Here is a 26628-nt window from a genome sequence, read left to right on the forward strand (position 1 = left end):
TTCATTAGCTGTTATTTCTTGGTATGTGCTTTGCACTCCATTCCTGTAGGTGAAGGAGAGTTGCTGCTTTTTGTATTTGACAGAAAAGAAAATTGCGTAACTGTCTGTTAGGTAGCAAGTTAATGTATCTGGTTTGGGGCAACACATTTCTGTTTTGATTCAGTTCAAAATTTTCCTTGACTGAAAAAAACTTGCAAAACCTTGAGCTTAGCATGTTTATTTCCAAAGGAGTTTTACCTAAGTAAATAATAATTTAAAAAAAAAGTTCTTTCCTCATAGACCATGAATAAATTAAGTATCAGGTATGATGAGATCTGTTCAGTGTATGAGGACAGTGTGTGTTGCGCAAAGTGAAAAAAGCAGTAATTCTAAATCAGTATTAATGAGAAGCCATGGCAGTTACCAAAGAGAGAACCCTAATGAATTTTTCCCCCTTTGGAGCAGAGCGTTCTCATGGTCGGGTCTTGCCCCCTTAAGACTATCTTAGAATAGGAATCTCTTTCTATGTATTAACGAAGTGACAGAATAAAGTTTACCAAATATCTGGAGTTAGCTAACAAGACCCTCCTCGTGGCGGTGGTGGCTGCCGTTGGCAGTGCACCCTGGATGTGGTCATGTGCAGGCAGCCAGGAGAAGGTGGAAGGACAACAGAGCTTGTATCTAATGCAGAATTTGCGCTGCAAAGCCGCCCAGCATGATTTCGTACACTGCTTTTTCTCTTTCCTCATTGCAATAGTCACGATAATGAGCTGAAAAGGAGGAGAAACGCACAGTCACATGCTAGTTCCCAACGTCCGTGATGGAGATGACGTGTGCAGCGCTGCCGCATGGCTTCAGAGCCGGGGCTGGAGAGATGCCAGGGCAAGTCGGTTTTGCAACGCCAAGGGGAGCAAGCACGATGATAGCCAAAGTGCTTTGAGCATGCTTGCTTTTCTTATATCCAGGTGATCATGGGCTTCTAAAAAGAGCTTAAAATGAAATGTTGTGGAGTATAGTGGCAGGAAGAAGAAGGAAGAACTAGGGCTCAGTCCTGCAAAGCTTAACTTTACTCAAATAAGCAGCACTAACTTAGGCAAGCAGCATTCAAAGGGCTGGGATCTACCAGTGCATCTGCTGCCATAAATGCAATTTTATACTCTCAGACATCATAACTAGAATCTGAACTAACTGAGCTTTTGCATCTCTCTCTTGCTTTGTTTTCTTTCAAATATTTAGGCGCAACGTACTGAGCTTGTCCTCAGGAATTGAAGATATCGGTATTATCAAGTGGGATCTAGCACTGTGCCTCCTCCTTGTCTGGGTGATATGTTTCTTCTGCATTTGGAAAGGAGTCAAATCCACTGGGAAAGTAAGTGCTCTTTTACCCTTTTCATAATCATTGCAGTAAAAAGTTAGCAGATGTCATGAATACTAGGTAATGCCATTGCAAAAATACCTATTTTTGCACTGAATAAAAGAGGGATTTGAGTGGCTTTGGAAAGTCATTGACAGTGCCCAAAGTACAAAATGCCTTTGAGTCAAATAGCCATTACTGGGGTGGCATCATGAGGTGGATACAAGCAGCCTAGACATCTTTCTGAATACCACTTTGCCTCTGTGAGGAAGAGCATCCCAGAGATGCTTGTTACCATCCTGGAAAATCTTAGACTTGTGATAATTGTGGTGCTCTGCGCATCCTATCCATGCTCTCATACCAGCCAAGTTCTCCCTCAGTGCAGTGGAGTGGATGTTAACATAGCTGTGGGAGGGATGTCTCCGGACAGTGGGAACTGCTGGCTTCATAGCATTTTTGAAATGCTGCTTGCTTACAGAAGAGCTCTGTATAGACCCAGCAGACTACACTTGGGTACTCATTTAGAAGTACTCTTCTTAGCAGAAATCCTGATCTAAAACTACTCTGACATTCAGGTGTATTTTTCAAATATCAAATTCATTTGCAGTCTGCTTATCAGGGCTCTGGCTCACTTTTTTCTCTGCTAGCAACCTGAGATACAGCTTAGGGCTGAGTGAAATGAAAAGCATAATGGATTCCTTTCTCTTTAGTGTCCACACAAAAGCCGGAGTAGTAAACTCGAGGCTTCACTTCTGCATGCCTCTGTAGCTTTACTTCTTTCCCCATCATATTCTTATCAGTGCACTCTTTAAAATCATGTTTTTCTCCAAAGGGCGATAGTTAAATCGTGCCTGAACCTCACTCTACTCCAGTGCAAGTAACAAATTATAGAAAATCTTGGCCAATCACTTAGCAATATGAAGCATGGTATTACTGCCCGTTGGATATACTAATGTTTTTAAGCCTAGTTTCATGAGAAAACAGGGCCTTTGAAGCCATTGCATTTGTGTGTCTCTTAATTTTCAAACCTGTTGTTTGAGTCCATGTTTCAGATAAATCTGACAGAGTTAGAGAGGTCTCAGGATATTAAACTCCCACAAATTTCTTGTCAACTAGGTAAAAGGGAGCAACTCTATTAGTGTCCCAGCTGAAAAAGGCCACAGGGTGAACCCTTATTAGATCCCAGAGAGCTCACAAGGAAAGAGAAATTGTGAATGCCTCAGCTTCTGGAAAAGCATCATTTCACAGTCGTACCTTGCTAGATCCCAGAGAATCAACCAGGAGACACAACTCCATAGGAAACCACACCTCATTAGTTCTTCTGTTCTCTAAACTAATTCTTTCGCTGTCATTTCTGTCTTGCTTTCTGTCTGCTCTCTCATGGAGCCTCATTAAAATCAGGCTGGTGTCTTATTGTGTATTGCTGCCAGTTTTTGCCCCAGAGAACGGTTTCCCCACCTCTAAGTATACAGACAAAAATGTTTGTGTTCTCTGTTCCAACTGATTGATGTGACCCATTGAGGTGGTTGTGTAAGTTTTATGGTGAAGGTGAACACAATAAATCTCGCACACAGCAGAATGGAAATGCCTATTTCTGCAGTACGCTTTGTGAGCACGGGGTCTGCTTGATAAAGGTTAAGGTAGTTCCAAGAGATTTTCCAAGTTCCATATGGTACATTATTGCAGGCCCCTGTGAATGCAACAAAATGAGTTAAAATCAGTTATCTAACAATTTTTGTCTTGTAGAAACCTAGCAAAATTGTTCTTAGAGAAGGTAGGTAGTCAGAATTCACGGCCTCCTTTCCACGGTACCTGAGATCATTAGGGGATGGAGCCAAAGCCCAGTGAAACCATTGGAAAGTCTCTGGTTGACTCCATTAACTTTGGGGTCATACAAAAGTAAACTTTAAACTCTAATGGAGGGCTTGAATTATTTGAGAAGTCTAGTTTACTTTAGTAGATCATTGTTTATACCACTTCCCTGCTTTCCAGCATGTTAATAGCACTTTGGAGAGCAGGAAAAAAAAGGAGATATAGTTTTTAAATCTCGTAGTAGCATATTGGGGAAATAAAAACAAAATCGCGATAAAAAAATAATAGTTGTGCTTACTTTTTGGATCATGTGCTTGATCTTAAAATTTTCTCCAGAGCTACAAGAGAATTCTTACCTGCAGGGCAAAATCCATTTTTTTAGGTGGAATTTACCCAGCTCCTGTGAACACATGCAAGCATATCTTTCTTGTAAGAAAACTTTGATTTTTTAATAGGCTAGAATTACATATTAAAAAAAAAGATTAAAAAGCACAGAAACTCCCCTTTTATCCTTCAGATTTTGGTGAAACTGGGCTAACGTGTAATATATATTATTTATCAGTGGCAAATATACAGAAACTGCAGGAAGAGAATTGAAAAGGCTCTGAATGAAAAGGTTTCCTTTCATTTTATGAAGTCAGTTTGGCTCCGTGAATTATTATGGCAATGCAGGCTTTGAGTTCTCCTGGTTATTCTCAGAGGACACACTTAAAAAGAAAAATGATGCATCCCTGGAGCTTTACTGTAGTTAAACAGATTCTGAAAAACAAAAATATATTTTAACTCAAGGCATCAAACTATAATTACCTGAGGGGATCATCTGACTCCATGAAAAAAGTTCTTTCTTGGACAGTAGTGATTCCTGACTGTAACACAGCAATTATATAAAAAATGAGAAAAAGCTCTGATGAGCAAGGACAACAAAATGTTAGAGGTCAGAAAGTATGGGTCTAAGATAGAACTGTCCAAAGCCAAGCTAAATTAACCCTCACGCTCGAAATTAAAGCAAAGGGTTCTTTCATCAAATGAATGAAAAGAAAACAGGAAGAAAAGAAGTAGGCTGTTATTCACAGACAGTGGGAATAGAGGTTAAAGATAATGAAGACATATTCTCAAAACTAGATGAATAGATCCTTAGTTTTCAATAATGATGTTGCTGAATAGGCAGCAAAGGCAAGAAAAAAATTATGGGACTGGAAATTACCACTGTCGAGGCTGATGCCAACCTGAAGAGCTTAATGCATTCAAGGCAATGGGAAGGGAGACGAGGAAGCACAGAGCTGATTATCTTCATCTCTAACAGAACTGTCACATGAAAATGCTGATATTATGTTCGTGAGGCTTCACTGCAAAGGTAGAGTTAGCAGCAGAGCCGCACAGCTGAAGAAAAACAAATGGAGTCCCTCTATTGAAGAAATCCCCCGTGTAACAGAATTTCTGGTTGTCTCGCCGTGCTTGCTGGGGAAGGGTCGCGGTGGCTGGCAGAGTGCTTGCAAACCACCTTGCGGGTTTTAGGTTCAGATAAAGAATGAGGTAATGCTTCCAGCGCCCTTGGCACGGGAATCTCTCCAGCTTCATTGGCTAAGGTGCACTTGTAATGTGAGGAGAACAAATAGGGTCAAGGCAGAATTTTTAACTAAACTCATGAGTTGTGTAAAATCCTCCGTGTTCTGTGCCTGAATGACATAACCGTTTCCTCGAGGGGTGCCAGGGGAGATTAATGAACCTGCATTTTCTCAAGGCCTAAAGCAACACACTGCATTGACTGAGCATAGGAACCAGGAGAACAATTGCAAGTGGGAGAGAGCATTAAACTAAAAATAGCTCCCAACAAACAGAAACTCAGATCGGGTCCTTTTTAGGTATGAGGGGACTTTGAATTCCAGTCATTAGATCTCTTCTGATTCTGGAGTTGTAGCGTCAACCGGCACGGACTAAACATAGTGTTTCTTTGTATTGCCAGGTCGTGTACATCACTGCCACTTTCCCATTCATCATGCTCCTTGTTCTGCTAATCCGTGGGGTGACCCTGCCTGGAGCTGCAGAAGGCATCAAGTTTTATCTTTATCCTGATATCTCACGATTAGCTGATCCACAGGTACAGAACCAGGAATGGGGAGTGGGATGATTTCTTGAATGTTTTTTTCTCTGAAACAGGGGGGACGGTCGGTGGAGGGTGATGGTGGTGATGTCACAGCACCAGATTTTTTCCATGGTCTTTAGGGGTCCAAATATAGCATGAACTTTAATGCTCGGTTATATTTTCCAGAGTATCTGCTTGAAAAGATCACTGTTATATGTGTTAATGCATCTTTCCATGTGTATGTATGTGTGTGTATGCGTGTGTGTGTATTTTTTTTGTGTCAAAGGACTCTGAGGCTGTAGACTCTGTCCCGTTATAGAATCTCAGCTTTCTTGTTGGTAAGGTAAGGGAGATACATTTTTTTAATGAGGATAGTCTTTAGTTTCAAAGGAGAGAAACGTGAGCTTCACAGATGGAACAACAAGCAACAACTGTGAGTATCAGTGTCGCTTAGTTCCCGCTGCTCAGAAGGAGGAGATTGGGAAAAAAGTGAATGAAATAATAGAATGAAAACCTATGCAAAGGTGGAGACAAATGCATTCTGAAGCACAGCAGGGAAGATTTGCTTCGTACTGGCTGGTGGGAGCTAGGCTTCCTTTTTCCGTATAGGCTACAATTAGATAAAGATCCCTGTCTGGGCTCACAAAGTGCAAATAAGTGACACTTCAGCAGATCAGCATCACTTCAGCCAACAGTGATCACATGAGAAATGCAAAACAATACAATACAATACAATACAAAAAAAAGGTAAAGAACAGATCTTTTAAAATAATGAAATGTTAGTCTCCCTGAAAATAACATCTTTTTATATATATATATATTTCTTTTTAATGAGTATTTGGTTAAAACAAAAACTACAATGGTAGCTAAATAACTGAAGTTGGAGAAGTGTAATTGAAAGAAACGTTGTGGAAATTTGGTTCATTCTCTAGTCATACCCTCTTTATACAAGACACTCTCTTTATAGGAGACATTATATTTTATGAATGCATCTTCTTTTATGGGACTCTCTCATTTTTATGATCTACTATTAGCCCTAAGCCCAGAGTGACAGCTGACGAATGTAGAAGAGATTCACATGAGCTGGCAGGCCCCTCTCCCACAGTGAGTTTTTTAGGCTGTCTTAGACTGTCCAGCAAAAGCATCATCTCCAAGGAGATATTAGTCAGCAGGGTGTTGAAAAGTGATGGTGGGAGGGAGGAGATGAGGGTCTACAATCTTAATTCTCACTTATTCAGCTGTCCTTAGTGGTTTCCACTGGCATTAGCAGATTGCATTAGCAGAAAAAAGTTCTGAATAGAAGAACTCAGTGGATGAATTTGATGGCTTACTATGTATTTACTAACTTAGAAGTTCACAGTGTAATGCTATATCATTCTGTGTGTTTTTTTTAATATCAGAAAGAATCATGAGACTGAGATAAGATACACTTCTTGAAGTGCATTGTATTTTGCTTGTTTTTTTCCCCATTCCTATGACTTTTTATCTTGCATTTGAACAGTTAGAAAAACAACCAGAAAGTAAAAAAAAAAAGGGGGGGGAACAAGCAAAAACACTGTTCCTCAAGCTTTTCATATGCTCAGTGTAGTGACTCTGTAGGCTGATTCTAACTGAAATGAGTTAAAACAGACATGAGTAATTTTACTGCATTTCCTAGTGTACTGGAATACATTTATTGTTGCGTCAACAGGAAGGATCAGTTGAGTGACTAAGGAACTAGAAATACTGAGCATTTCTGGGGAAGGGATACTGGGACAATTGAAGAGATGATGTTCTTGTGGGCTCCAATGCTAACAATTTTCTTTTCCCAACAAAAGACAAATTTGCAAATGTGATGTTCTCTTTCCCTTCCTCCCTGACCCTGTAGCTATCATCCTCAGCGGAAGCAAGTATTCTGTCGGTATTGCATAGTTTGAACTGTGTGTTTGTATTGAGTGTTGCAGTGCAATGATGCCTGTAGTAACAATCCTTCCATCTTTCCCTTTAGGTCTGGATAGATGCAGGGACACAAATCTTCTTCTCATATGCAATCTGCTTAGGAGCAATGACTTCCCTGGGGAGCTACAACAAGTACAAATACAACTGCTATAGGCAAGTTTCCATCCAAGGGGGTTTAGTGTTTTAGCTAAATGATGTAAATGAAGTAGGGACAATGGGTTAATTTTTTTTTAATTAACTTGCTCCATGACATATGTGTGACTTAGGGACTGTTTGCTGCTGGGATGCCTGAACAGTGGTACCAGTTTTGTGTCTGGCTTCGCAATTTTTTCCGTCCTGGGCTTCATGGCACAAGAGCAAGGGGTGAACATTGCTGATGTGGCAGAGTCAGGTACGATGGTATTGGTGGCAGTGGTGGTGGGCACTGCCGCCTAGCGTGTGAGCAAAGTTCTGCAGACTCAATCAGCTAACATCTAAGCAATAAAAACAGAACAAGTTCTCCCATAATCTCCAGAAAAATAAGCACATTCACACCTGTTGATTTGGGCTTGCATCTAGAGCAGTGACGGTTAGCCGGGGTTGTGTAGTTTACTCTGTCTTGATTAACAGGGCAGTTAGCACGTTTCCTAGAGGGTGTTAATCCATTTCAGTTGAGATTAACGTTAAGATAACCACACCATTATCTAGGGTCCAGAAACGTCATTGATTCGAAAATTTATTCCATCCTTCTTGTCAGACTACCTTTATTTTCACTCAAATGCAAATAGCCAGTATTTATGTATTTTTCATAGCTTAAGTTTCACTTGCTCACAACGGGAATGTTATCTTGGCCTTTAGAAGTGACATGTGTTTCCAGGTCTCATTGAAAGGCAAGAAAAGTTGGAGAACTAATTCTCTTGGGTTCTGTGGACCATTTCATCCGCAATAACTCTAGTTGTTGCAATCCTGCCTTTATCACATGTAGCTTCAGGGTGAGGTTGATGTAACTGTGAGAAGTCCATTTTGAAACGGGATATACACTTATAGTCTTCCCTGATGCAGAATGTGTTCTTGCCGCTGATATTCAGCTTATGCGCACGCAGCTGAAGGAGGCTAAATCCTCACAGCATGTGGATATATCTTGGACAAACTAGATGACATTTTTCTTCTGTGCACGTCTTATCTGTAAGGGCAGGTGTAGCAAGGCATTTTCAAGTAGATGGTGAAAAGACAGAGCAGATGAGCATTACCAACCCCAGGAATTCAAAAATAACGAGTCAGGCCTCAACAGCCACAAGACAGGCTTAGAGCTGATCAGATTCATACAGTGTCACTTCAGTGTGCTTTTAGCATTTCTTTCTGATTTTTTGAGCAATTATAATTCACCTGCATAGTATTTGAAAGCTTTTCTCTGCAAACATAGCATTTAAAAATAAAATAAATAAAAAACCAGAACAAACATGATATGTCTTCTAATCATATGACTCCAGGAGCTAAGTCTTTATGAAAAATATCTCACATTGCAAGGGCTAATGAAAAACTAATGATGCTGCTGGCACCGCTGGATTCTCGGGTGGCTAAAATTGGCATACCTCTTGCAATTGCAATTAGTTAAGTCTCTTGGCCATAACGATTATTTTGATCAGAGGTTGATTGCTTTGTTTGAACACAGGAAGGAAGGGAATAATCCTGCTGAATGAATTGTAAATAGCCCCACTTTTTTAATATGTAGGTGGATCAATTCCAAGAGTAGTGTTTTTAAGTATTTACACATTGATTTTTTTTGGTCAATATTTATTCTAATTTTGATTAATTAAATCCACTGATAATCAAGCAGTTATATTGCTGTTGCTTGGCATTTGGTAAATTAAATAATTTCACAGTAACACTGCATTATTTTTTTTAAATAAATAATAACCTCATAGCAACCCTGCATTATTAAGTAATGTTTAAATACAAATTAAGTAATGAATTTGGTGCTTACAGAGCATTTTTTCATCAACAGCTCAAAAAGCATTTTTCAAAGGGGACTGACACTATCCCAGTTTTATACCTGGGGCAGCAGTGGCACTGTGTAGTTTCACAACTTGTCTTTCGGCTCGTTGCACGTTTTCTTGTTGATCCCTGCAGGTTTTGTAGCTTGAGGATTTAAATTCAGCCCTAGTTGGCAATGGCCAGAAGTTGCAACCATCTCGGCCGATCGGGGGGATACCCGTAGCCGGGGGCTGGTCTGGCTAAAGCCCCAGGGACATTTTGCCATGACAGTGAGCGTTGTTGAAATCCTCCCAGCGGGTCCCCGGGGTTTCTTCCTCGCTGCCTCCCTCAGCAGCGGCCAGGCGCTGAGTCCGTGTGGTTTCGTGTCACACAAAGTCACAGCCGCCCCCCCCGCCGCGGCAGGGAAAAGGCGAGGAAAAGGCTGTAACGCCGCGGAGCACCTTGTCCGCGGGGCAGAGGCCTCCCTCCGCCGCCTCCCGGCACGTTCAGTCCCTCCTGCCAGCTTTCGATAAGCAGCGCTTGTCGGGTTTTTTCTGAAACACTTTAGTTTTTTCAGGAATCCTTTTACGAGCTTTTAACGGGGCTTCAGATTTGGAAAAAAACATCCCTCCGAGCAACCAAGTTCCACATTAAATACAATTTGAAATTACTTATGTTCATTCATGGGGTTGCCGGAAACATTTTTGTTTCCCACGGACTTTACGCCTTATCTTCCGACAGTTCGTTTCAAAGGGAATTAAAAGCTAGCGCAGAGCTTAGGGCACTTAGGCTACACCACAGCGCAAGGACACTTCCCCGGGGTGAAGCACGCAGCAGTTCAGGCGGTTTTATTGAGGGCAGCAGTTTTACATCTGTCTCACCAATTGCATCTGTCTCATCAACCGCAAATGCCATCCTGGAGCAGGTCCTCCTGAGGCAGGACGTACTGTGTCCACAAATTTGGACGGGGTTGGGGGGGGAAAGCCAACCCCCTGCAAATTTTAGACACCCACCAATTTTTTTGGTATCGTCTGTCGTATAAAAAAATCTTAGTTGTGTTTCATTTTAAATAAAATTAGTTGCTCAATTGTTGGCTAATTTGTATTTATTTCTGTTCAAGTATTTTCAGTGACTTAAAGTTTTCTTTAGTTTGAAAAAAAATTTTTTTTTTTTTTTTACTTCTTCCTCTTACTTCTTTTTCCATCTTTCTTGTTGCAAAGGAAAAGTGGGAGGTAGGAAGAGCAGCTTTAGAGATTTTTTCCATACAGATTAGAGAAGAGAATTCAGACCCCGCACTGCAGCAGTTAAAAAACAAAATTCCTCCCCCCATTGAAAACAAAGTTTTACTTGAATCTGCTTAAAAATCATGGAAAATGCCAGTTTTCAAGGCTCCTTAAAAAAAAAGAAAAAAAAAAACGGCATTCCCGGATTTAATGCGATGGCCCCTGTCGGAGCCGGCAGTAAAAGCCGGCTCCCCAGCGTTCCTGTCTCCCACTTGCAGAGGGCTCTTCCTCCCTCGATGCAAAACGCCGCCGGGAGCGGTGGCCGGGCAGCGCCCGAGTCCCGCGGGCGCGCGGGGGGCTCCGCGGGCGGCTGCCGGGAGCTGCCGGCCGCTCCGGAGCCGGCGAGAGCCAGCCTCGCGCCGGCCTGCCGAGCCCGGAGCTCAGGGCCAGCCCCGCCGGCGACGCCGCGCTGGGCCGTGTCGCGGCTGTGCCTGACGGTGGTGCGTCACGGCGGCAGGGCTGCCGCCGGCCGCGCAGGGGGACGCGGCGTGGCGGCGTGGCAGTAGCGTCCGAGCGGGGAAGCGATTTTTCCTTGGCTAGCGACCCCAGGAGCTCCCGAGAGCGGAGGCACTTTCCCAGGGAGCCAGGCAGAGGTGCTGTAGCTAGGACTAGCCTGCTTGCTGCAGTGCAGGGTTGGCAGGGAGCTGCCTCTCTCCCGGAGCGCAGCCCCCAAATACATGCAGGGTTTGGCGTTGGCCCACGGCGGGAGGCAGCGGGCGCGCTAGGGCCGATCCCGGGGAGCCTTTGGAGCAGAGACCCTTCCCTGCATGCAAAAGAGTTTCATCATCATCATCTTCATCGTGCTCATGGGGGCTAGCGATGGGATTCTGCCATTCCCCTGCGATCCCCCCCTCGCCCCCCCTCCCCCCCCCCCGCTCCGGCACTGCACCCGCGCGGGGCAGGCATAGGAACAGATCCATTACGGGCATGTTTGAGACAGATGTTAAAACTGGTGGTCTGTTAGCAATGGCCTCGGGGGGTTGCCTGTGGTTTCTGCTGTAGTCATGCGTGCTTCGTTTTCAGATAAAAGAGCCAAACTGTTTCACTTCTGGTATTTCCAGCCGCGTTTGGATTTATCTGAACGGAACCAGGCATTCCTGCATTTGAGTGTGCCTGCCTCTGCCAAAGAGCTGGTACTTACTATTTCTCTTCCCTTCCCTTCCCCCCTTTCCTATTTTCTCTTTCTCCTCTAGGTCCAGGCCTGGCCTTCATTGCCTACCCAAAAGCCGTGTCCATGATGCCGCTGCCCACCTTTTGGGCGATCCTTTTTTTTATTATGCTTCTGTTGCTTGGACTGGATAGCCAGGTGAGTGCATTTGGTAAGAGGGATGTGGCTTATCATTCCAAAAATGTGACAGACTCTAGAAATCTGTTGTGGGGTACTTTGTGCTGTTGCAGTCAATTGGCATTGCACTATGTGAACACCTTCATTAATGCACACTGTAAGAATTAATAACTACTAGGAATACAGGTGCCGATGGCTGCCAAGTGCCAAACAAATGCAAAGTCATTTATAAGGCACAAAAAGCACAAAATTTTGGGGGCGGTAGATGCAGGGTAACTTCACAAAGTGTTAGAGGGCAAAAAAGCAGCCTCTGTCATTGGCCTCGTTCTCAGAGATACGAAGCAACTTGGGATCCGGCTGGCTCTCCGATGCCAGCCTGCCCTCAGTGCCTCCAAGCAGGCCAGGGAGCATCTCAGAACGCCTTCAGCTGTCCTAATTATATAGCACACGCTGTCTATTAATTAGAGAGCAAGAAAAAATCAAAAAGTTCACTTCAAGGATTTAGGCTATTTTTCCCAGTGGTTGCCTGTAGAAATGTTGGACTAAATACCACAAAAGAACCTGTAAATCATTTCTAGATAGTCCACTTACAAGGAACTGAATGTGACCAAGGTTTATGCAGTGACTACACGTTTGAAATTGCTTAAGTTTTCAGGGCAACAGGTAGCTTTCTGCACTCAAATGGAAAGTAACTAAGATTACAAAAACCCCACTGACAAGCATGAAATGTTTGTTTAGCCTAAAATCCTCTCCTATATGAAGAGAGCTCTGTAAATGGATTTTTATGCTGCTGTTGTGCACTTATCTCTTATATTTTTGATATTCCATTTGTCCTAAATTGCTCTTTACGGCTTAATCTTTGAACTCCAGTGAGCACCCTTCAGTCACTCCAAAATGAATTTAAAAGTGCCCAGTACTGTGGTTCGGCAACCCTGTAGTTATGCAAATTGAAAGCTGTCTAGTAATTTTAAAAAGCTCCTGAGTGCGTAGAATGATTAAAACTAATTGGAGCACTTAATTTCTCTCTTCCAGTCCTCCTTTTTTTTGGAGTGCAGTCAAGCAGGTTTCTGGAATGCCAGAGCGGTTTAAGATCAAATCAGACCAAAGGAAATGGTTGCATTTAAAAAGAAAACCGGTTATACAGAAGTCACAGTAACAAGATAGAGGGCAACAAAATCTGGTGGCGTATTTGCAGAACGGGCCGTCATTCCTAAATGGCACTTCAGCTCCTGGTCAAAAAGGGCATAGTTATTACAGGGCACTTCCAGGCACTCTAAGAGCAATATAGATACTGGATAGGAAAAGATACCTTGTCTTGAAATGATGCTACATCATAAACTCCCCATGATAAAGCGCTGATTGTAAGATAATTTAGCCACTGAAAGTGAAGGTCATCTCCCCAGAGGTTGCCTTGGCTGTCCATGACATCCTCGTGTTTTCAGTGAACTCAGTGCTTTTGCCTCAGGTAGGGTCCAAAAGCAAGCGGGATGGCTCGCGCTGACACCTGCAAGTTTTGAACCTGGCCAGTGGAAAGGGAGGACTTGGCCGAATGATCTCTCTCTTTCTCTGGATTTGTTTGAGAGGTGTTGAGCAGTCCCTTTTCTCTGTAGGCGAGATAGGTCTTCCGTTCCAGAAATGTTAAACCTTTACTCAAATCCAGTTTGGGTTATTTGGTTAACTCAAGTTACATGTGTCTTACATAGAGCTCAAACGGCAAGTAAGCACAAATACAGTTACCATGGAGCTAGATAAATTAAGATTTTGGCTAATCTGTTCAGGGCCACCTTTTTGTTATACATGTGCAAATAGTTTACCAAATCTTTGTATGGGAAATGTATCAACAGATCTGTTATTGTTAAACAAGTGCCCCATAGCCTCAGTCATAAGTACTCCACACTCAAGTTTAGAAAAGCCTGCCTATTCGGCATCAAAGCCTGCTGCCTATTTAGCTTCAAAGCCTGCTTTCCACTGGCTGGATTTTCACTAGCAAAACCAAGAGTAGAGCTATATCTGATTGCAGAATTAACCGAAGTAGTACCTATGAAGTGCTGGGGCACATCAAAGAAAGAGACTGAGCGGTACTGCCCCAGCTCGGAAAGCTTAGGCTCTTCTGAGCATTTTCCCTCTGCCTCTTTTCTAGCACACGTCTCATATTCATGTGGAACAGCTATAGCATGAAAGCCACGTCAGTGCCTTCCTGTCATCAAATTAAGTTCCTTTATCCTCGTGGCTTGCATTTACAAAGCCTCTTCAGCAGCTCAGAAGGATGCTAGGAAATGAAGAGCAATTCTGAAAGCTTGTTCCAAACTGAAACCTACCCCCACACTTTAACCTTTGGGTTGTAAGGAATGGATTCTGAGTTATTTGTAGTGTTTTGCCACAGAGTACAGCTACAGTGTTGCTGTGCAGTGCCTGTTTAATTATGAGACAGGATAAAATGCGCGGTGGGCATGTTTCGAGTCACCTTTCTTTGTTGTCCTTTGCTCCTTTAGTTTGTTGAAGTTGAAGGACAGATCACGTCATTAGTTGATCTGCACCCATCCTTCCTAAGGAAGGGTTACCGACGGGAAATCTTCATCGCTATAGTATGTTTCCTTAGCTATCTTCTGGGACTAACTATGGTGACTGAGGTAAGTCACACAGATGCTGAAATTGTCTTCAGATTTGGTCAGCGTGCAGACCAATTTACACTACAAATCAGACTGCACAGAATTAGCCACTCCGAAAAACAGGGCTCTTTAGATCTCCACTACCTCTTTCATCCCTAAATCTGAAAGCGTTTTGAAAGGGAGCTAAATACTCCCCCCTTTTCAGTAGGAGGAGTAGAGAACTGAAATCTCATTAATTTCCATCCGATCTAAGGTACTAATCAGCATGAGTATGAATATTAACATCTGGCTCCAAATGATGAAACGCAATGGGAACCTTCAGTAAAGCAGATTAAGATCCCATCCAGTGCATGTAGGGAAAGAGATTTTAATCTTAGTTACACAGATTTGAATCAATTATATACCCTTGGATTTATTCTAGTATAAACAAGACTGGAATATGTTCCAGTGGCTGCACTGTTGTGATATTTATCTCCAAAATAAAATTCAAGACAGATTTTAAAAACAACTGGAAGAGGACAATTGTGGGAGTTAAAATAGTACCTGTAACAGCGGTGCCTAACAAACTCAATTTGCAGAAGTGCAGGTATATACAGTTCCATGTGGTGAGAGCAATGGGTCTAGCAATTCAGTATTAAGCCAAAAAAAAGAGTTAGGAAGACAAACTCTTCTGATGAAAAACAGTCCTTCCACTCAGTTCGTAAATGAGGACCCTCCTGATGAGCTGACTTGCATTTTTAGTTTTTTGGAGGCATTTACGTTAAAGACCTGTTATTTCTTTACATCATTCATTTCTATAAATGCCCATCCTAAAATACTTTTAAGAAGGAAAGACTTAAGTATCTCAGTCGATTATACTAAGTGGCTTAATTTTGGCTAATCGTCTTCTCGTTTAGAGTGCTTTCTATAGTAAACAAGCATATTCTCTGGGGAAGGTAATGCCAGGTGTTTGCCTTACCTAAGTTGCTTGACATTTCTGCTTGTTAGAGAGAAGTCATAAAGATACGTTAGCAGATATTACTTGACATAAACAAGTGCCTGGCAAGCAGCATATGCTGTTCACAAACATATTTTATTTGGAGCCGGGCCTGGAGTGCTCAGGGTTTTTTCCTGCTGGATCCTAATCCGTGTTGTATCTCTTTCACAGGGTGGCATGTATGTTTTTCAACTCTTTGACTACTATGCAGCTAGTGGTGTATGCCTTTTGTGGGTTGCATTCTTTGAATGTATTGCTGTAGCCTGGGTTTATGGTAAGTGAGAATCCTTTCATCTAATACCTTTTGATGCGTCAGTGAAAATTTTGCTAGCCAAACATTTAATACTTGCCGTTCCACAATCTTCTTCCCAGCAGCAGACTCTTGCCATAAATATAAATTTGCACTGACCTCTTGGAGGCAAATTTGCATCTGGGATCAAGCCAGCCCCCAGTGTTTTTCACACAAAAAATGAGTATTTTTCCATTGCTAATTAAGAAAGGCACAATTAAGCATTTGCATGTGTTAAGTTTAGAGATGAGAGTTGAAAGTTTAGCCAGCCATGAAAACTTCTGTTTGTCTCTCAAAAAATTTCCTTTCAAAGCTGCCTGCAGGGGTCAAGCCAACCAAATAGAAAATATGAAAAGAAAGCCAATGGAAAGTGCATTCTGTCCTGTTATTTCCAAGTGATGCTGATTGCCAAAGTCTGACAGTAGCCTCAGTTGCTGCCTGCGACAGTAGCTTAGGAGTGATCAGGAAAGTTTGCTGTTTGTGACTGGTCATTTCCCTAATTCTTCACTCCATCTCCTTAAAAAAGCAAAACAAAAAAAGCTTTTATTTTGGATCAAATTTCCATAGAAACTGGGTGTACCTCTTGCTGTTGTGTCCTTCCCATGATGATCCCTCCAGCACATTCAGAGAGAGTTTGGAGAGTGGAGTGTGTGTGGCGGAAGGTGGAGGGCCATTTTCAGCTGGTTTCAGAGGGCTTCAGCTGAGCGTCCTTCTTGGGCAATATGTAATCCTGCTTAATCCTTAGCATAATCCACTGCCTTACACAGCTTTTATATGCAGGATTCTGATAAATATGCTCACTGTCCATTACAGGCGCTGATAATATTTATGATGCCATTGAGGATATGATTGGATACAGACCTGGTCCTTGGATGAAATGGAGCTGGATCGTGATCACACCAGTTCTCTGTGTGGTGAGTACTGACCCTACTGTTTCAAGTCTTCCATGTTGCAGCTTCGAGCCTCCATCTTATTACTTCTCTTTAACTGAAAGCTGCTGCATTTGGAAGCTTGAGCATAGCTCTCAAAGACATGACCTTTGTAGATGTTAGCTGTTAATGTGACATCTCTCTGCTGTGCCTGTGCAAAATGTAGCAGGCTAAATCTGGGTGGATTTTTCTTCGGCTTGGCAAATGTTATCTTCATGACACAGACAACTCACTCTCCAAAAAGCACTTTCTGCTCTAAGTAATAGGACTATGAGGCCATTTTAATGAAAAGATCTCAGCGGTCTGAGGCAGACACTCAGCTTGGCTTATTTTGTTTGCTGGGAAGAACATCCCAGTAAGCTCTTTGCAATGTTCAGCAAGTTGTTTAGCCCTGAAAAGCCTGAGGAAGCGTGCTGAGGCTGCTCAGCACCATCTGTCGACACCCTATTGTCAAGCAACACTTTACCTATAAGCAGATACAGAGGGCTCTTTCAGCAATTTAAGTGGCAGAATGATTGCTCCGCTGGCTTAAGATATGTTTTGTGTCCATCAGCTCTGCCTTTCAGTGCCTGTCTTCCTTAAGGCCAGTGATAACACCAGAGCCTTGCTGCTTTCAGCATTTTTTGAGCCTCACGTTTCTTTCCTTTCTTTTCCACACAGGGGTGCTTTATCTTTTCTTTGGCCAAGTACAAACCGCTGACCTACAACAAGGTCTACACATACCCAGAGTGGGCAATCGGCCTGGGCTGGGTTCTTGCCCTTTCCTCCATGATCTGCATCCCTATGGTGATGGTCATCCGCATCATACAGTCAGATGGGTCACTCATTGAGGTAAGGACCACCTTAAGGACCCTCCTTACGGGGCGGAGACTGGTTCGAATGTGGGAGAGTGAATTCAGGTCAGAGTCAGGGCGGTGGGGGATTCTCTTTGCATTAGACTTCTTCTCCAGGTGATTTGCTTTAACAGAAACTGGGAAAAGAGAGGTGCCATGGTCAGGCGAGGTAGCCCTCACCTCTCTTTATTTTAAGAGGATGGGCTGCTTGTAGAGCATATGGGCCGCAACATGCTGCCTTTCCTCATCAGCTTGATAAATTAGACCATAACTTGACCAGGTGTGTAGCCTTTGTATACAATTGTTTGTATAGAGAAAAGGAGCTTTAACTTGCTCTGTTTTACACAAAATAAGCGCAACGTTGAAAAACTGGCAGTTTGTCCAGGTAGGGCAAAGTTGGATACCTCTCCTGCAGCAAATACAGATAAGACTGTTAAAGATCACCTGTCCTTTTGGCAAGTGGTAGAAGCAGAACAAACACAAAGCCTTCTGTCCTCAAATAAACACCGGATGATTTTACTTGCCTTCCACTTCTGCAGTTTTCAGCTTGGCAAATTGTTGCCTTCGTGTGCAGACAAGCACTCAAAGACTTTCTTTGCTGTTCTCAAGCCAGCTGAGAAAAGGAAGCACCCTCCTAAAGATCACTGGGAAGGTAGATAGAGATAGACCTGGATCAAACCCTGCTGTCTAAGAGCTTATTGAATTTTCAGGAAAATTCAGATACACCTGTGGATTCTGTGGCTCTCAGACCTGGCCTTCACAGTGGGGGGCTGAATAGAAGTCAAATCCCAGTGCCAATGCACTTCACTTTTTAGCTGTTTTCTTTTTCTAATGAGTCAAATCAAAACACTGGATCCAGATTCTCCTGAGCTTTGGAAAACTTGGATTCGGATTCAGACTTGACAGGGCAGATTCGCTCAGGTTCAGATTTTTATGCAATCTCTTGCCCTTCACATTTCAGCACTGGTTCTCCTGGTTTGTTTTTCTTCCAGTAGAGAGTTTTTAGAGATTGTGCAAGCATTAAACTTAACACTTCTCATCTCAGGTTTCAGTTTAGTTTTGTTTTCCCCTAGTGAGACAGTCTGAAATGCCGAGCAGGATATTCTTGGAGGAGAAAGTGGGATACTTTGGGTTAGAAAAAAAAAAAAAGACGAAATAAAATGAAAAAGGAACATCTCCTGGAGCACAAATACTTGAATTTGTTTTCCTCCAAATGTTAATAGTCTTTTTCAGCTGCAGCCAGAACATTTTCTTGAGTGTTTATTTTCCTGCCTACAGTGTCACCATCTATTGAGAGACAAGTCTAAAAGTAGCCAAAACACTCCTCAAAAACCATGTTAGGAAAGGGAAGAGAGTAAACACTGGTCAGATGCCATTTAGTTCGTCCTTTGTGAACGGAGATGTAGGAGAGAAGTTGCCACTTGGCCAAGAACTGTTGGACTGAAAGGCAGAGTTGTTTCTGAATGAGGAAAAGCAATTCGAGGAGCAGCTGCAGCACAGAAAACCCAGCGTCCAGGATGCTGGCTAACCCTTTTCATGTCCCCTGGTGTCTCCAACTTCCCAGCCTCAAGTCAAGCTCAGCAGCTGAGTGAAAGTCAAAAAGGAGCATATGGACGTGGTACCTGTCTCAGCATCAGGGCTGTAGCACGGTCCCCGTCACGCTTGCAGAGTCACACAGCACGTGCACACCTCGAATGGGCGCTCACCACCTTCCTGGCCTTGCCACGTCCTCCACCCTGCGCGCGGAGAAGTGGCAGGTGTGTTTTGCCTTCTCACCTTTGCTTTCTTTCTCCTTTCAGAGGATAAAAGCGGTGGCTGCCCCTAAGGAAGTGAATCGGTGGTCCAAAGAAACGGAGAGCGGCACCCCCTTCTGCCCCAATGGAACGTCGAATGGTGGATTGATCAAGCCAACTCATATCATTGTGGAAACCATGATGTGAGCTCTCTCTGTGAGAGGATAAACCTGCTTTAACTGCCGTTTACTAACCATAGATTCTCATAGGACCAGGTTTACAGAGCTTTATATTTGCACTAGGATTTATTTTTATTTCTCACAGAGAAAGTTATTTTTTGTGTGTGTTTTTTTTTTAATATTTTGTAAGGTAATCACAGCAGATGTCTCTCTGTAGAGGGAGAGCTTTCATATCAGACTAGACATATTACAGGAATTTACTATTATTGGGTTTTTTTAAATATATATATCTTTATCTCTAAATATTATACACCTTACCACTTGAATTGATCATCTTGCCAGCAATATATTCAAGTCTCAGAAAGCAATTTTAGGTGCTGGTATGGTTGGGAGCAGGGTAACCTACAGAACACACAGAAGAAGCTCTGTTGAGAGATTGAGAAAAAAGACACTGTTTCAAGAGAATTTTCAAAGGTGTAGTATTTCCACCCTCTGGTTCAATTGTGGTAAACGACAGGCTTCAGGGTTCCATCAGGAAAAAGGGTACAGTTATGTTTCGCATAGTCCCTGAATAAAGATACAGCTGGAGCAGCTGGAGCAGAAAGACTGAGAAGGAGGCAGAGAAGTTGGGTGTGGAAAGGCTTGTAGCTGTCCCATCCGAGCACGGCGCTGGGACCCCATCACCCACACAAGAGAAGGAGTTTAGGAAGGCGTTTGCCAGATTTGGCATGGTTCACTCTTTTTTTTTTTTTTTTTACTTAGGTGAAGTGCCTGCTGTTTGTGCGTGAGTAAGGAGGTTGAGGAGCTGCTCCTTAGTTTCCCAACGCAGTGTACTTTAGCTGAGGTATCGCTGGTGTAAACTTGAATTCTGCAAAACGAGAGTAGAAGGCTGTCCCTGAGACAGCGGGGGCAAGTGCTGGTGAAAAGCAGCACCTGTGTTCTTGGTGCTTCAAACATTTGCTTGGTCTTTGGTTTGCATGTTAACTATTGGACTTTGGTTTCGGGCGGAAAAAAAAAAAAAAAAATCCCTTATGGACTCTGACCGTGCAAAGGTGAACACGAACCAGATCGTCCCCGACAGTAAGAGCAAAGCCACTCACCTATGCCCACCGTAACTCGTATTTATAATGGACACATCGCTAATAATAACAGTAATGAAGATAATAATATCACTCAGCAAACAGGTGCTTTTCATCTGTGTATCTCAAAAATGCTTTACCAAGTGTGGTAACCAGGATTTGCTTTATTTATTTATTTTGGGGATTTGCTTGGGGAAACAGATATAAGGACTAAGTACCTTGTCCCGTGTTACTAAAAAGTGGCAGTGGACCTGGACACAGATTGCCCAGTCTCCTCGCCCATCTTGGGTTAGACTGTAATTATTTTGGGTTGAGGGGGACTAACATATTTCTGAGGTCTATGAATCTAACTGTGGAAGAAATAGGGCTTAAGGGATTTTAAGTTAAAGCAAAGGAAACACATAACATTGAAAGATTTTGTATTCAGTCACAAAAAATAGCATACCATTCCAGGTTAGACGAAGGAATAAAGAGAAACCACTACAAGGACTGTAGAAATGGAAGTGCAGCAGATGAAGTGAGTAGATAACGCCATGGGGAACTGCTCCCTGAAGACTGTCCAAAGGATGGACACACACACACACACACCCTTTTATTTGTTTTTCCTTTTTTTTTTTTTTTTTTTTTAACTTGAGCAAGTTGTGCTGGGAACAGGTTTTCTGGAGAAACTCTGCCTTTTCTTGTGGGCATTGTATTTGAGGGAGAAGTTTTTTCTTCTTATGATACCACAGTTAGGCCAGCCAAAGGCATCTAGAGGAAATGCTTGATAAAAGCAGGGTTTGTATCTGCTTGTTCTACTGTCAGCTTAGGCTGTCAGGGCGGGTTTTGTCATTTAAACAGGAACATATCCAGTTCTTAACATTCCTACACAGTAGTTTTATTTTTCTTTAATGTTCCGTGGACTAACTGGCCACAGCAGCACAAATACTTGTTGATTAACTTGTTGGTATTACTGTAAAAGAGAAGGGGTGATTTAGAACTAAGAGATGGACCAAAAGCAAAGAAAAGAAAACCCCAAAAGTAGCTGCATCTCTACTTTTTTTTCCAAATTTTTTCTAATTTGAATTTGTGCATGTTTTTAAAACAGATGGCTGAATTGCAGAAACAGATTAGCTTTTGTTTTCTTTTCTGGTTGCTGTATTATGAGAGTTATAAATTAAACTTTTCCACAGCTGGAGATGGTAAATACCACATTTTACCTACCGGGCCAGTGGCAACAGCCATCCCAAGGCCTTGAGAACCTCACTGGAGAAATTTTGCTGTTTTTTTTTAAAAACCTTTAACCGGCAAAGGCGCAGAAGTGGAATGAAAGATAACTCTCGTAGTGGGCTTTGACTCGGACTCTCGTTCTGGAGTTACAATTAGTGCCTGCAGCGAACAGGCACGCTTCCCTGGTTAAGATGGGAGTAGCAGGTTAGGCGGCTAAATTAATGGTTTGAGGAGTGCAGGTGAAACACTGATGCTTGATTTTCTTGTTTGTTTGTTTTTGATACACTGTCATAAACTGCATTTGAGATTTGTTTGCACATTAGTTTCATGCTATATAGCTGAGACAAACTTTAGTTAGGGGAAAAAAAAAAAATGGTTTGGCTACATGAATAATGTCTCTGGTGAGTCAGCTGGATATCGAGCCATCTCCCGCCTTGTGGAGAGTGTCTTTGCATTAAGAACCAGAGGGCTAATACTACACCTTTAAAAGTACAACTAATAGAGAACCAGAACCCAGCCCCATTTCAATATAAACTGTGCCATTCAAATCAGTCGCTTCCATGTACCAAGTGAAAACGTCTTGCACATATGCAACAACCTCACTGAAGCGTTCGCTGTGTAACTTCTCTGGCCCCGCTGTGCTCGTCAGCATGGCTGCAAGGAAGGGCTGGGATTCATGAAGAGCGAATAAATCATTGTTTTGGGAAAATAGTCCCCCTCTCCCCTCTTCCCTCCTCTCCAAAAAATAAAAAGATTCTTTTTGTTATCTCTGGGTTTTGAGTTCCAATGAGCACATTCACCTTTTTACAGTTTGGGGTTTTTTCTAACACTTTTTTCGGGTTTCTGAATTTTTTCTTGGTGATAAATTTGCATTTCAACATGATCCGCTGCCAAATTCATTAAAAAATAATTTTTAAATATGTCTGTATTTTCTACCTATTTATGATTGCAAATACAACTGATTTTTTTTCCTAATTTACTTGTTTAAACTATTGTGACTTATTTTACCTGTTTTATGTAAATGAGGAACTCTATATTAAAATATCATGACTAGTCATAGATGAACTGCTTTGGATCCAGGAAAAAAATTAGTCTGGCTTTTGGCATGAAATCTTCAGAATCAAATCACTGAATTTAAAACCAGAATAAAACAAAACAACGCTACGCTTACTTATATATTTCATGCACCTTTGTATTCACAGATTCTTCTGCAATTGGAAATGGCAGGTTTTCAGCAGTATTTATTTCTAGTTGAACTGAAATCAGGAGATATTAGAAATGTAAAGGGGAAAATTTATCCCACAGGATTTTCAGACCTGTTCCTTATCTTTCTCAACTTTCCAAACTTTTTTCAGTTCACCTGTCACTAGTTATGATCTCACTGAATGGGCATCTATTGTAAGGGACTTTACCAGTAGTCTGTATTGCGGTATTTGAACAGTATGATTTCATAAATAGAACTGTTTTTTATTGTTGTTGTTGTTGTTGTTCTCATTTTCCTTTTTATCTGTAGTTTTCCTTTTCATCTGGTCCAAAACAGATCCGCACACTTAGAAAAGTCCTCTTTAAAGTGTGAGATACTAGGTCCACAATGGATTTGTTCTTGTGTTAGAAATGAAAATACGAAAGCCAAGCGGCTATTTCCATCCAAAGCAATGCCGGTGTTGGACCTGCAGTAGCAAGGCAGCTCGCGGAGCGGAGTTAGCAGCTAGGAAGGGTCGGCTGGAAGAGGAGGTGGAGCAGCAAAATGGATTTTTCCCACTGCTCTTGGGGAGAGGAGAAAGAAACTCGCAGCCTTCTGCTCATTGCAATACGAAAACCCATCAGCAGAGCCTTTTTTGTCACCATCAAGACAGCACCTGCGGCAGCTAGCTGGAGCGCCGGCTCATGCTCAGTCTGGTGGGCATCCTCCTCTCTCAACTGCAGATCCTCCCGGTTCCTCATTTCTGTCGCGACGTTAGACAACTCAAGTAGCTCTGCAGACACGTGGACATTTCCATTTGCTAGGCCTTTTACCGGTCTCCTCCCACTCTGCTTTTCTTTGCTAAGGAGACTTACAGTTTTGGTGAGGTCGTGCTTGTCACACTTGGGTTCAAAGCTCCCGCCTGCTGTTACCAACGGCAAAGCCCCACCAGCGGGAGAAGGATTTGAACATTTTTGAATAACTGATTCTTAGCTTCCGCATCTTGTGGTCACTGCGGGATCACAGGCGGAGGTGTAGTGTATATAAAGAAGTGTTAAATAAGCTGTGTATTGAATGGAGTGGACAAGTTAGCTAAGCAGTTCAAGTACACTTGGAAGAAAGATGACCCTGACATCATATCCAGGAGATTCAATGCAAGTTGCTCACTTTCAGTAAAAAAATTAATCTGTGCTTAAGTAGAATATTATGTGAAGTCTTCCACCCACACACGCACACACGAGTGGGGACATCATTGCTTCTGTTCCTAGGCGGCAAATTATGCCGATGATAGGTTTTGCAGACCTAGCCGGGATGTGGATTGAGAAGGTTTAGGTGCTTCTCACCTGCAAAGAACCTAGCTGGTGGGGAGCCCAAACTGCCTCTTCTAAATTGGCCATGCAGCAAGGGGAATTTAATGACACCGGCCAGGACCAAGGCTGTGCTGAGGGAGCCGGGCTTGAAGCCAGACTTGAGGAGGCTCCAGGCTCCTGGTAACCGCTGGGCACCCCCCAGACTCCCAGAGAGCTCGATGTCGGCTCCAGCGGCTGCCCTGGGCTTGCTTCCTCCAGGATCGGCATCCAAAGCCCTGTGGGTAGAGTTAACGTGTAGTTGTGTATTTGCTTGAGCAAAGGTCAGGAACGATCAGAGCCTAGTAGCAATTTATTTCTTTTAATCGACGACAAGCTGAAGAAAGGTGTTGGGCTGTTGGTCCCTGCTGTAGCTAGCTACAAAACAAGCTTTACTCAAAAAACAGGGATGCCTAAGAAATGTACTAATTAGTGCAAAAGAGGCCTCGTAGTCTGCGTGCTTTGGTCTCACACACGAAAAAGAAAAATGGTCAATATAAGTTGACTGGAAAATTTGCTCAAGGAAGACTCCAATGTAACCGATGCTAGGCCTGCTAGACATCATTGCCACTTCCATCCATTGCTCTTTCCATCCATTCCCAAAATAAAACTATTCATGGACAATGTTTCCCTGCTTAAAACAAACAAACAAAAAAAAAAACAAAAAAAAACCTCTGAATTTGTTTCTTTCTATTAAAAAAACACAGAAAAAAAGTCAAAAAAAATTTTTTTTTGCAATTGTCAGTACATATTGGCTATTTTAATTTACCTGAGGCCTAAAACAAGAGCTGGAGGAAAAAAAAAAAAAAATGCTTCAGACATGTTTTGAATAAGAAAAAAAGGAAAAGTCAAAATTTTTCAGATTAAAAAAACATGAAGAAAATCCACCACCCCCCCACCCCACCCAAAAAAAGAGGTGAAAAAGATTTGTGACAGATGATTTTGCAATTGGAAAAGCTCCTGACCTTTCTGGTATTGCTAGGCAATTGCAGCCATGTGCTCTTTCTTGGCACTGCTGCTTTGCTAACATTTGAAATAATCAGAAAAAAAAAACCTGTCAGAAGTAAAACAATCTCCACAAGCTTTACAAAGCCGCAAGCATTAGAAGTGAAGCAAATCAGAGGCAGTTTTAAAGATGAGCGCAGGGTGCTTCCTCAGCACGGCCCGGCTCGGCGGGCACCGGGGCTTCAGGCAGTGCCGCTGGCTTTGCCCTTCACAGCCCAGGCAAAGCTGGTGCCTGACTTGAGAAATCAGAAGAAAAAGTGGGGAAAAAAATGCAAAGTGTGGGGGGGAACAAACAAAACTCAATAAAGCTAAAGAGCAGCATGCGTGTACCTGGGGGAAGGCTTCGCTCCTGTAGCATAGTACGTTAGCATGATACATATTATTTCTAAATCTCTTGCATCTGCTTCTGCAGTCAAGATGTTGAAAAGTTTTTTTTTTTAATTATTATTATTATTCACTATATAAAGGAAAAAAAAAAAAGAGAACAGTGGCAAAATTGTGTTGAGAGGCTTATTTAAAAAAAAAAGCACCCGAGGGGGCGAGCTGAGTGCATCTGCTGCCCACTCCCGTGCTGGAAGCCCACAGTGGTCTCTCGGCATTGCAGCATCCCAGTACTGTTCTGAAATGCTCGGTGTTCGATAGGATGTTGTTTTTCTCCAGTGTAATGTTGTGATTGTTACCTGATCCGTTTCCAGGGTCTTCACATTAAAAGAGGTGGTCCATCTTGTTTGATGTATTTGCCTAAAAAAAAAAAGTTTTTTTTTTTTTAATTTAAATTCCTAGCAACTGTGACTACAGTAATGTGTTGAGTAGCACATGAAACAAGGAGGCTCCTTCAGTGATGTCCTCCGTCATCTGAACTTTTTAAAAAAAAAAAGTGCTTAAAAATATTTTTTAAAACATTTTAAAACTTTTTTTGTGTGTGTTCCAAAAAGGAATATTTGTATTTGAAAAAAAACGATCCTGGAGTGTAATTTAATCCTAAAACCCTAGCCTTTGTGTATATGGTAAATGTTTGTATTTTGCAGTTTCTGTTTTGCTTTTTAGATATAAATAAAATGTATATGGATATTTTTAAGTCATCTTTGCTTTTTTAGATGAGTTTGTAATCACCTTATAACAGAAAATAAAACTTTCCTTTATAAACCAGATGATACGCTCTCAGATGTTTCTGTTATATATATAAAGACGTGACTCACTGAGTCACTTTAGACTTTTATATATTGTATTGTTCACAAAATTTTCCATACACGCGTGTGTGTGTGTGTGTGTGTGTGTGTGTGTAAATAAAATGTGTGTGCATGTATATGCACATTTTGAAGCAGATTCCTGGATTACCTTAGCATCCCCTTATTTTTTATACTTGACCCCCCCCCCCCATAGTTACAACAGGTGTTTTAAAACCGAATTCTAAAGGGCCTGCACTTTTAGCGTTGCTTTGCAGACTTGAGTAAGTTCCCCAGAGGCTGGCTATTTATTTATTCGGCTTTAACCATGAACTTGTTTGGGAGCAGAGAAGGAGGGGAGCAGTGCATGATGCCCCAGACGGCTTCATTTGGGCTTGCCCAGCC

The 26628-nt window shown here is 42.3% G+C and overlaps 1 protein-coding gene across 10 annotated transcripts in view; it reads left to right on the plus strand.

Moving 5' to 3' along the window:
* SLC6A6 (solute carrier family 6 member 6) overlaps positions 1-26208 on the plus strand; it is a 236526-nt gene extending 210318 nt beyond the window's left edge. For 9 of the 10 annotated variants that reach the window (XM_067303344.1, XM_067303345.1, XM_067303343.1 and 6 more), the window contains 10 exons: positions 1216-1348; positions 5109-5243; positions 7216-7319; positions 7433-7557; positions 11596-11708; positions 14180-14317; positions 15444-15546; positions 16375-16475; positions 17151-17321; positions 19123-26208. In XM_067303344.1, coding sequence (XP_067159445.1) covers positions 1216-1348; positions 5109-5243; positions 7216-7319; positions 7433-7557; positions 11596-11708; positions 14180-14317; positions 15444-15546; positions 16375-16475; positions 17151-17321; positions 19123-19263 — 1264 coding nt within the window. In that variant the 3' untranslated portion in view covers positions 19264-26208. The remainder of the gene's footprint in view (positions 1-1215; positions 1349-5108; positions 5244-7215; positions 7320-7432; positions 7558-11595; positions 11709-14179; positions 14318-15443; positions 15547-16374; positions 16476-17150; positions 17322-19122) is intronic. The other variant, XM_067303347.1, reaches the window with a different exon arrangement.
* Positions 26209-26628: the final 420 nt, after the last annotated feature.

Source organism: Apteryx mantelli, chromosome 12, assembly GCF_036417845.1.
Source record: "Apteryx mantelli isolate bAptMan1 chromosome 12, bAptMan1.hap1, whole genome shotgun sequence".
NCBI lineage: Eukaryota > Metazoa > Chordata > Aves > Apterygiformes > Apterygidae > Apteryx > Apteryx mantelli.